General features: G+C 41.3%; 1 protein-coding gene across 1 annotated transcript in view; it reads right to left on the reverse strand.

The window, feature by feature from the left end:
* Positions 1–12,035, reverse strand: part of NOL10 (nucleolar protein 10) — a 41,851-nt gene that overhangs the window by 12,863 nt on the left and 16,953 nt on the right. The window contains exons 12-13 of the mRNA XM_053380985.1: positions 9,465–9,531; positions 6,990–7,042 (exon numbers count right to left, since the gene is read on the reverse strand). Of these exons, the coding sequence (XP_053236960.1) occupies positions 6,990–7,042; positions 9,465–9,531 (120 nt within the window). The remainder of the gene's footprint in view (positions 1–6,989; positions 7,043–9,464; positions 9,532–12,035) is intronic.

Here is a 12,035-nt window from a genome sequence, read left to right on the forward strand (position 1 = left end):
TGGTTTTAAATTTGGTTTCAAGATTCTGGCTTGCTTGGAAGCCATTACTCATAGCTTCCCTGTTTGGATGCAAAAGGAAGCTACAATGTTAACTGCAATTTCCTGGCTTGTCTGAAGCTTGTGCATATCTTGACTGATTAAGCAAAGATTTGACCATGCAAACGTGAAGATTGTGGCACTAAATGCACATTTTCATTGTGCTGACCTTAAAGCTGATCCTCCATGTTTTGGAAATGCAATGTTTCATTCCCCTTTCCTCCACTTTTGAGACTGATGCTAATGACATTATATGCCGAAATACTCAAATTAAACACAGGGGACAGGTTGAATACCACAATAATGCATGGAATATGGATGAAAACATTGTATGGATTCATATAGCCAGGGGGGGGGGGTCCAGTTATGACCCCTGATGCCACACTACTGATGTATCTCAAAATTAGGTTTCCATTTCCTCCAAAATTCAGACCGACTGAACTCTTTTCCACTGTTGATATCAATCTCTCTCCCACTTCATGCGCACACAGTCACACCCAGTGAAGCTAGATTATTTGAGTAACCGGAGAATGCATCAAGGTAAACATCAAAAGCCCTCTCTCCAAGGGAAGGGAACAGGAAATAATGGCCAGTTCGGAATACCCAAAGCACCTACAAAATGGAACGTTAGAAGGTCTGCTTCCTTTTTAAAAATGTTATCAGTGGTGATAATTTAAGTGAAAACAAACAAGGAATTCTAAAAGGTCATGGTCACTATCCAAATACACTACTTGATTAACCAAAAAAAGTATATGTATCTTTGCTGTGCTGTACATATATGCTCTGAGTACAATGACTGAGACAATGTCCACTTGAACTACTGTATACTATGCGAACAACTGTTCTACATTGGGAAGGGGTGTGGATTAACAAAAATGTCAATATTATAACACGTGGGGAAAACAGTAATCACAAAATATTACAGTACTTTAAAAACAAACATGGTTTCTGGATATTGAATGTCAGCTGTTTCTAGTGGACACATTTTCCAATTCCGAGCTGTTTAAAAATATTTCCTTGGCATCATTAACGTTTATTTATTTTGTGTATCCACACAATGTTTGGGGGAGAACTACCAATGACTAAAGATGAGTTGCATTTATACAACAGGCTGAGTTAAAAACTACTCATCCAAATATGCTACGTCTGTTAAATTTAACTGCTGACATTTCTTGCAAAGCAAGCTGTTGTATCTCAGTGGACCACAATTTATGGGATTTTTTATTTTTTTTTAGTGTGTCGTTGGTGCAATCTTAAAAGAAAAAGGTAACGGGGGTACTTGCACCAGAGTTGCAGAAAACTGCCACAACGGAGAGCTACGCATATAATGAAATGGGAAGATTCAGACATATCTTTGTCCCTTTCAGAATCAGAAGAATCTTCAGCCACTAGCCATAGCAATAAAATAAAATAAAATAAATGTACTGAAGATAGAGGTAAAAACTTAACTATGCAAAATACATTTTGGAGGTTTGCATCAATAATCAAATAATAGATCTTATTCTAATTGCCCCTGCTAAAAACCTTTCAGTCTTTGTCCCTTTTTTCCCTTTGCTAAATATCCTTAACTGACTACACAAAAAACCCCTACTCCTCATTCTTTCCATAACAACGTCCTTGACATTAAATCCACCCCACCCACAAATATCCTGCTATGAGAAAGTGCCTGAGCCAAGCATATTGTAGTTCTATTAAATTTATTTTTCAGCCTTATATGATAACCAGCACAACTAAAGCTGCCCATTCTAGCTTTATACTTTCTGGGTCACCCTTAGATCTCTTTGAGTTTGGTTGCATGTGTGTATTTTGTCCTCTTCCAGTCACTGCTAATTATCTAGAGATCAAACTTTTTTCTTTTTCTTTTAAAGGATTATGGATGTATTGCTCATCGTCTGAGCAAGCTGCTCCAAGGAAGAGGATGCATTAACAATTTGCCAGAAGCTGACAAAGTAAATTGCTCCTTAGAACTCTAAACAACACATAAAGGTCTTCCATAGACAATTTCCACTCATTTCCTTCTTGCCGGGCATCTTTTATTTCCCTTCTCTACAGCTGTCCTAAATAACCATTTCTGGAAGCCCTTGAGTGTCCCCATTACACGATTCCTGCCCACCCCCAGTCCAAACACTTAATAGGCATTGAGACATAAAGGTTTCAAAAGAGTACATATGGCCCACATCCAGCTTGCCAAGGTCTTTCTTCCCCTTCTTCATGATAACCTGCCTGCAAGTTGGTAGGTCTGAAGTAGGCTACAAGCCATACATTGGCTCCCCAACCCAAGACTAAAGGGCGAAACCTTCTACAGACTCACCAGAACTCCTCAATATTTCACAGGCATGCTAGACTGGCTTATTTGGGTCTTAAGTTATTCACATCCATGCAGTGCAATATCACGTGTTTACTCAGAATATAATAGGATTCATTGTGAATAAATAACTTGCCAGAGAAATTATACAGGCCATTACCGACCATAGGCCATTTACATGTGGGAAATGGCACTGGATTTTTTTAAAAAGGCAGTTTTGCTGAGCTTTGGGTGGGGGGCAGAACCGGAACGGGGGCAAGGTGGAGATGAGAGAGGGATGTTTTGTTCATTATCTTATGCAGATGTCCCATAAAAAAAGGTGAGCGAACAAAAGTATAGTTATTCCACAGTAAAGGCGCGGGTGGCACTGTGGGTTAAACCAGAGCCTAGGACTTGCCAATCAGAAGGTCGGCGGTTCGAATCCCTGCGACGGGGTGAGCTCCCGTTGCTCGGTCCCTGCTCCTGCCCACCTAGCAGTTCAAAAGCACATCAAAGTGCATGTAGATAAATAGGTACCGCTCCAGCGGGAAGGTAAACGGCATTTCCGTGCGCTGCTCTGTTTCGCCAGAAGCGACTTAGTCATGCTGGCCACATGACCCGGAAGCTGTACGCCGGCTCCCTCGGCCACTAAAGTGAGATGAGCGCCGAAACCCCAGAGTCGGTCACGACTGGACCTAATGGTCAGGGGTCCCTCTACCTTTACCTTTAAAGGCCCAGTTTGGAAGCATCTCAAATCTCCAATACCTTTGTAAACAGAACAAGACCTTTCACTTTAAAACATTTAAGTGGAACAAATGAATCCCATGGGCAGTATGTGGTCTGCCCCTGAATGAGGCTGTTTGGCATCCCTTGGAAGTAAGGCAATGTAGCGTTTTTTAACACTCTGCAGGCATAAGCAACCCATTTCCTCTACTTCCCAAACTCTAGAGCAGGGATGGGGAACCTGTGGTCCTCCGGATTAAATGCTGGACTATGGTTCCCATCATCCTTGACTACTGTCCATGCTGGCTGGGGCTGATGGAGTCCAACAACATACGGAGGGCTACAGGTTCCTCATCCTTGCTGTAGATCTTTCTACTGTGGTCTAGGGCAGAGTTATTCTACTTGAGTCAAACTGTAGCAGCCATTTATGAGCTGGATCCTATTCACTAATGCAGTGCCTCACTTCTAACAGCAGTATCTGTGCTTCACATCCGCTTATCGGGCGCACAGACACTTCCCAACGGAGCATCCAAATGCGTTAAGAGATTCTACCGGATGCCCCCCACAAAATTACTTCCCGAGTGTCACACATTGGATGGTTTCCGCACCTATGCCCACACGCGCGCATTTCCTTTGAGGCAATCTGTTTTGATGGGAAGTGGAGGATTTCCTTTGTTGTGAATAAGCCCAACGTGCTACTTTTGAGATTGAAAGTATTTATCTGAAAACAGATAGGAAACCCATGCTTCCTGTTTTGAGAAGGAAAAACAATCGTCCAACAGGTTACACTTAAAAATACTAGCGGACAAACCACAGCCTTTCACTTGAAATCCATACAGTATTACTCTATGCAGACACAGATGCAGAAGAGAGACAGAGACCTAACATTGTATGAGCGTAATTTACAACGTTCGTGATATTTAAAAATCTGTATGAAAATGCCCTTAGGATACACCCATTAAATGGTGCGTCCATTAAATCCCACATCTGTACCTCCTTTAATAGTTTATGCAAGAATTCATCTAAGTTGTGGGTGGAAAGACTAGGGTTTTAAACGGGGGGGGGGGGATACATCTTGTGAAAACAAAATTTAAACATTGACTGTTTTGTACTTCACCACTATAGAAAAAGTACAACCAAACAATAACTGTTATCAAGCTTTCCATCAAGTGAAAAGAAGGAAGAGTCATTAACAAAGCCATCAGTGGCTGATACAACTTTTCCCCTGAACAAATTATTTTAAAAACAACCATGGTCCTTCTCAGCTTAGATCTTTTAAAAGCACAAAATAAAATGGTACAGTGGTACCTCAGGTTAAGTACTTAATTCGTTCCAGTGGTCCGTACTTAACCTGAAACTGTTCTTAACCTGAAGCAGCACTTCAGCTAATGGGGTCTCCCGCTGCTGTCGGAGCACGATTTCTGTTCTCATCCTGAAGCAAAGTTCTTAACCTGAGGTAATATTTCTAGGTTAGCAGAGTCTGTAACCTGAAGCGTATGTAACCCGAGGTACCACTGTAATGTCCTGCAATTCTCTTTCACTGCCCTATCATAGCCTTTTCCCATCCTTAATATGAGCTTCACTCAAGGCATTTGGCAGTTCAGTGCTCTTGCAAATACTCAAGAGATTCTTTCCAGAAGTTGCAGGGCTGTAATTCTGATCATTCATGACCATTAGCCATACTGCATAGAGCTGGTGGATATTGGGAGTCCAACAACATCCCGAGGGCCACAGGTTGGCAACCCCTGCCACACCTTCTGGAAGGCTGATTTCAGCCATTTTCCAGCATCCTGTTTATGGAAAACAATTCAGGTTTCCACAGCCAATATAACACAACACCAACCAGAGTTGTTCTCTAATTTTCAGATCATTACATCCCCATGTTGTGTCCTGGAATGAAGACCAAGAAACAAGTTGACAAAACATGCAACTAATTTGTATTAGTTTGTCTGCGCTTTCTCCCTTTTAATTTATATAACTGTGATCTTAAATTATTGTAAGCTAGATGGGTATGGCGGAATTTGCGCAATTCAAGGGAAAACCTTTCAGCTATGCAAATTAAAGTGGAGCTTTCTGCAACTTGAATCCACGAGTAAGCACCTTTATACTTTTGCGCTTTCTAGCTGGGGTGCATAAATCAAAGTTTTGGGGTTTTTTTGTATCTGGTGAAGGAGGTGGATTAAGTTACAAACCTAGGAAAGCCAAGAAATGCAAGTACGGCTGCAGGCAAAATAAATGCAAACCTATCTTGTGGAATTTGGGGGATTTCACAGCACTCCTCTTCCTCATAATCCTAAAGGGAGGCTGTGATTGGCTGCACTAAATTCTATGATATGCTTTCAAGTTCTATCGAAGTTCAGCGAAGTAAAAAAAAACCCCAACCCAAGTCATTAACCATTTACGTTAATGTGAACTGGAAATAAAACAGCACCTTCTTCCCTTTCTGCACATGCCAATTTGCACTTACTCTGTGAAACCAAAACTGAACGTGGTCTTTATTTTATTTTTCCTCCTCTCCTCTGGCATATTTCATTAAGGCCAAAAACCTGTGCTTTAAAATATTACCTGGCCACAATTGCATGCCCTCAACCACGCTTTGGCCTTCTGCTTCTCAAACAAGACTCCCAATTTATGCCACGTCACAAACCACTTCTGAAACTAGGGTGGCTTTCAACACCAGTTTGTATTGTGGAATGGGAAAACTTGCAGCCTGGCCAGTGCAATGGATGATGGGAGTTGTAGTTCAAAACATCTGGAGGGCACCAAGTTGAGGGAAGGCTGCCTCAAGCCTTCCGGGATTAGGGTTTCTCAAGAACCACCTCCTGCATCCCATATGAAATGCAGCAGGTGGGGGATCTGAGACAGGCCTTTTTGACTATGATGCTCAAATTCCAAAACTCCCTTCCAAAAACGGCCATTTTGTCATGCTTGCTGCTCGCACTGGCTGCATTTGAACACCATACTATGCCCATTTTATCTTGATGGGAGTTAGCCATAGCGAACCTTGGGCTCACCTGCTGTCTCCTCTCAGGCATGGTTGGGAGGAGAATGGAAGCTTCTGTGACCATTTTTGATTAAATACATCTTAGTTTTATATTAAAACCTTAAGCTGTGGTTATAATCTTGATTATGGTTTGTTGAAACAATCCAGTTTCGTAATCAATCATTTGAAGCTGGCTGGTTTCTAACAAATCATAATTAAGATTAACCAGAGTTTGATGGCTTCAGAGGAAGCAACAAATTGCAACTATATATGGACATTTAACCTCCTTAATGCCTTGTGGCACACCAGAGGAGAAGGGTTATCCATGGTTTACCATGTCATCTGAACACAGATATTGGAAGCTTTTGAAAAAAGTCTTTATTGTAAGGCTCATTAATAAATTGACCTTTATTGTAAGGCTCATTAATTAATTACTCTTTCATGAGCTTCTTTCTTTTAATTCTGTATACTGCTGGTTGCATTATCATTGTTTTAATGATATTTTCATTGTCTTGTTTTTAATTTGTGAGCTGTGTGTTTCAATAAACTATGATTAAAAAGTAACTCGCTTGATCCCAGAAGTAATATTTATGCAGGTTTTTGATGTGCTTCATTTTAACAGAAAATTGATCCTTTCTCTCTCAGTAGTTTTTTCCAGTTCTGCTAATTCAAAACTAAATTGTAATGAGTAAGAGAAAAGCTTCAAAGTTAGTTCAAAGCAATTCTACTCTTTTAAAACCAATATAGTTGCATTATTACAACAGGGTGAGAGTGAAATGTATCCATGATAAATTTCTGGAATATACTTTTCAGTAGCAAGTTTACACCACAGACTCAAACATACATGTTAAAATGTACTGTACAGTACAAATACAGAACTGTATTACAACCGAAAACAAAGCACAGGGCTATTTCATGGTGTCCAGAGATCATAATAGCAGAGAAATTTTTTGCTTTACTTACTGGTATGTAGTAGATGCTCATTTTGGGGGCTTCATTGGCCGTGAACAGCATTCCTAAAGATTATAAGAGAATCTTGTAAAAGACAGGACATCCCCTCCCATTTTTAACTTTCAGAAATTTGAACTGAACACACTTGGTGAGAACATGAATTCCAAAGCTATTACTAAAAAGAAATCGGAGAGCACTATAGACATACCAGCTCTGGCTCAGTAAAAGCTCCACTCTTTTGAGTGCCCAGAGCTGTTCCTGTTTCCTCTTCTTCTCTTCCCACATACACCCTCACCCAGTCAAATGCCATTTTATTTTATTCAGAAAGTCACCTTTCCAGACCAGTCCTCAATACCATCCAAGTATCTGAAAAACGGGGGGTTAATTTTTTTTCTCCCTTGAAAGCAACAACAGATGCAGTCCTCCCATGAAATCAGTAGCAAAATGACCACGGATTTTAAGGGAGAAGGAATGAAAATGGTCAAATTTTCTGTTGCAGAGTTAATTATTGGTAGCTCCAGATGGTTTATATGAAATCTAGTCAGTTCTTAAAAGCTCTTGTTCAAGAACGTATACAATCGAGTGGTATATAAATTTTGTGAAATAAATAAAATAGAAATGTAAGATAGGGCTACCATACATCCATATTTTCTTTAAAAAACCTCTATAACTTTTGCGGTGTCCTGGTTTTTACTTTTTGAAATATGGCAACCATATGTAAGAACCCATATGTGTCCATCTGAATTGTTTCAGGAAACCTACCTCGGCATGTGATTTCAGCATGTGATTTCAGTAAGTATAATTGTTTTAAAACTACTTGTTATATATTTTTTAAATGTAACGTAACTTGTTTTTAATGTTTGCTTTTATTGGTATTTTTAATGAACACTTCAGATTGTGTTTTGTAACATATTTAGAGGTCTGTTGTTTGAATAAGTGATATATCAATTTTAGTAAGCAAATAAACTCTGCAGTTGGAATCACTTTTCTCACCCTTCTGCTATGTTACAAGAGTGAACAGAAGAGGGTTTCCATGAGTGGAAAAGCACCTTTGAAATAAAGCCATTTTCTTTTATCTTCTACTCACAGGAACAAATGATAATTTTTTCCCAGCAGTCAGTGAAGAGGAGGTGAAAGGGAGGATTTGGTTTAATAATTATTTCAAAAGTTTCTAATAGTTCTGTCAAGAAAAGGAGAACAACTTCCTAATGGAAGCAATATTCCCACAGACTGAAGGCGTGCAACTCTTTGGGGCAGTGGCTGGATGCAGATATACGATAGGGAGAAATCTGAATTAAAGAGATTCCTAGAGCTCTTTTGTTTAAACACGCTAATCCTGATCACTGTTTACAGGAAGAGGGACACACCTATTAAACCACAGAGCAGACTAATCAGATTATATGAAGAAGTATTTTAGGCTTGTTTGAATAACCTCCTCATTACTAAAAGACTGTCACCTGAAATTATGCTGAGGAATGAGATCTTGTAGGTGTTTCATGATGAAGCCAGAGGATGAAAGAATGAAACATCCAGTTTTGACAAGGATATGATTTTTATGAGAAACGAAGGATTTGGAATGTAGGAATGAGCTGAAGTGTGTAAGATAAAACACAGGAGACACAACTGACCGCTTGCTGTTTCTTGGATATAGATATTTATTCTGACAGGAAGAACCTTTTTAGACAGACATTATTCTGCTTGTTCCATCACAAGCATTTCTGCTTGCCAGATGGAACGATCCCTGTTCTCCATCCCCCCACCATGCTGTTCTGGGGGTTCACCAGACCTGCCAGAGTCAATTTGGGGTTGTGGGATGTGAAGCCACATTGCACTAGCAAGAGCTCTTGTACTGGCTTCCACTAGCATGCTGGCTCAGTTGAATCTAGCCCCTAGTCTTGCATAGGATTCCACAAATGGGCCTAGACATGGGATGACTTTCCACATTTGGCTAATGTGGCTGGGAATTTTGAAGTTGCCATTTATTTCAAAACTTGCAAGGAGCAACCATACATACTAATAGCACTCTCAGTTCTCTTGAGGGCTTGTCCTTATGTAGCCAAACCAACACAATGGGGCAGTGTCAGCTGGCCTGGAGAAACTCCCGAGGTTTGCCGTCGTTAACTGGTAAGGGTGGAACACAGCCTGTGGAGAGGCAGTGTTGCCACACATGCACACTATGCGACAACAGAGCCTTGCCCTGGCTGTTGGAATGAGGGGCCCATCAGTGTCACACAAAGTCTGGTGCTGGCTCTGGAGATACTGTTTGGGGTGGGGCTGGGAGCCAGAAAACAAGGGGAACAGAATGATTTCAGGAATCCTGAACAAAAGCCCTCCATACTGCAATATTACGTTGCAGGTCCCCCTTCTGATTATCTACAACCCAACAGAGGACCAAAATCAACCACACCCAGGTAGGAAAGTTACCAGATGCAATCATGTTTGGACCAGCATGGTTACCTATCACCTGGTGAAGAATTTTCCACATACCTGAATTAGGATATATGCAAACATCATTGATATCATGTTCAGGCTCCAAGGAGGTGAATACCTTCCCCTGAAACAGAAAAATAAGCAACATAAAGGATTAACCCAGCTCTTTTGAAAGAGCCGGTTAGGCAATATAATAACCTCTCCATTGCATGAAAAAAGCTCCAGGTTCGACTCCTGCCATCTTCATTTGGGCTGGAAAGGACTCCTGCCTATAACACTGGAGAGGTGCTGCTAATCAGTGTTGACAATACTGGGCAGCTTTCCTATGCTGATTAATTGGAGCGACCTTAATTAAGCGGAAGAAAATGTTTTTAATCAACTAATTGATTCATCCATCAAAGTGGTTAGACCTAACATATTTCATGTCTTGCCTATCCAAACAGATTCTGAAGGCAGCTTACTCCAATTGAAAAATACACAGGACCCACCCCCTTTAAAAAACAAGGTTTCAACAACCAAGAAAATATAAACAGTCTGAATCACTCTCAATTTAGCCTGCCTTTACTGAAGACATTCTCTCAAAGGAATCTTACATAATTTTCATCTGCTAATATTCACTGTTTGTGAAAGTTTTATTTCCTGCATGGTAAGGACTGAACTGCAGAAGAGGAACTCTCCAGACCAGAGCTTTCCAAACTGTGTGTCGTGACACATTAGTGTGCTGGATGCACTGTGTAGGTGTATCATGCGAATGCTCCCTGCACCGGGGCTGGAAAGAGGTTAGTTTAACCTCTGGCTTGCTAGTAAAACTGAATTACCATGTTGCGAAACAATGCGTGTCTAAAAAGTGTGTCGCCAACATGAAAAGTTTGAAAAGCTCTGCTCTGGACAGTTAGAACTTTTGCGAGTAAGGTGTCATTAGTGGGTCCCAGAAAAAGAAAAGTAGAACAGGAAGGAAGATGAGGAAAGATGAGAAGGTGTGTGTCTATCCATCTGTCTGTGCTGGGAGGCCCTGGGGGAGGAAAGGAGCAAAAGAGAACAGGTTTGATAGGCCCTTCTTGCATTTTGCACCAGTTGCATTAGTGGCAGTTTGCTGCCTGCTGAATAACATGGCCGCCATGCATTGCTTTACACTGAAATGGAGAGAATTTGGGGAAGAACATTAATTCAGTGGTAGAGTTTATCTGCTCTGCATGCAGAGGGTCCCGGGTTCCATCTTCAGCATCTCTAGGTAGGGATGAGAGAGACTCCCTCCCTGCCTGAAACCCTGGAGAGCCACTGCTGGTCAGTGCAGACAAGACGGACTGAGCTAGATGCACCAAAGATCTGGCTCATTATAAGTCACCTTCTTGCACTTCCAAAATGGGAGACAAAACACTGATATTATTCAACTTGTACATTCATGATGTTCTCGCTAAGAGGTCACCTGAATGTTAAACACCATTGTAAAAACACAATATGACCAGAACCCAAATTCCTGTAATGCAAAATGCGTACTACAGTCATAAGCATAAACCTTCATTGCAGGTCAGATGATGTTAAAAAAAACACTCTTATGTCCCATCAATTTCAGTGAGAGAGTGAAGTGTATCAAACTTCTTCCAGTGAAAGCAGCAGGACTTGAGTGCTTAAGCTTTGGCTGGATCTTAGAGAGGACGTTTTCAGTGGCAGCACCCGAGCTACAGAATAGCCTCTTCAGAAAGGCTTGTTGTTGCTGTTTAGTCGTGTCCGACTCTTCGTGACCCCATGGACCAGAGCATGCCAGGCACTCCTGTCTTCCACTGCCTCCCGCAGTTTCGTCAAACTCATGTTTGTAGCTTCAAGAACACTGTCCAACCATCTCATCCTCTGTCATCCCCTTCTCCTTGTGCCCTCCATCTTTCCCAACATCAGGGTCTTTCCCAGGGAGTCTTCTCTTCTCATGCCTGCTACCATCTTCTTTATGGTCTTTTCAGCAGCAAATGGAAGATTGTTTTACTCTCTGAGACTTCAAAAACCCCTGCTCTGAGATATTTTTAATATTGTATTTTATCTTTTTGAGCTGCTAGGAGACCTAGACTATCGGGCAGCCAATAAAAATACAATCAATAAATCAATTAATAATTTCATGGGAGTGTATGGCTAACAATGGCTACTAGCCATGATGGTTATATTACCATCTGTGCTCAGCATCCCTTTGAATGCTAGTTGCTGAGGACCATGAACATTGAGAGTACTATTGTGCTCACTTCCTGCTTTTCAGCCTCCCACAGTGAGTGAGTCACTGTGAGCCTTTGGACCAGGCTTCCTCAAACTCGGCCCTCCAAATGTTTTGAGACTACAATTCCCATCATCCCTGATCACCGGTCCTGCTAGCTAGGGATCATGGGAGTTGTAGGCCAAAAAACATATGGAGGGCCGAGTTTGAGGAAGCCTGCTTTGGACTGATCCAGCACGGTTCCTCTCATGCTCTTAAGCATCCTTATTTGCTCTCTAATACTTTCAAGGTGTGGGCTACATCTTTTCCATTCAGAAGGCAACAGTGCATGTTAAGACACGCCGTTCTTTAGCCCAGTACTCTGCAGTTAGGAGGCAGCAGTCTGCGACAGGCTCCATTTTATTTTATATAAACTTGGGCGAGGCCACCCA

Source organism: Podarcis raffonei, chromosome 3, assembly GCF_027172205.1.
Source record: "Podarcis raffonei isolate rPodRaf1 chromosome 3, rPodRaf1.pri, whole genome shotgun sequence".
Classification (NCBI taxonomy): domain Eukaryota; kingdom Metazoa; phylum Chordata; class Lepidosauria; order Squamata; family Lacertidae; genus Podarcis; species Podarcis raffonei.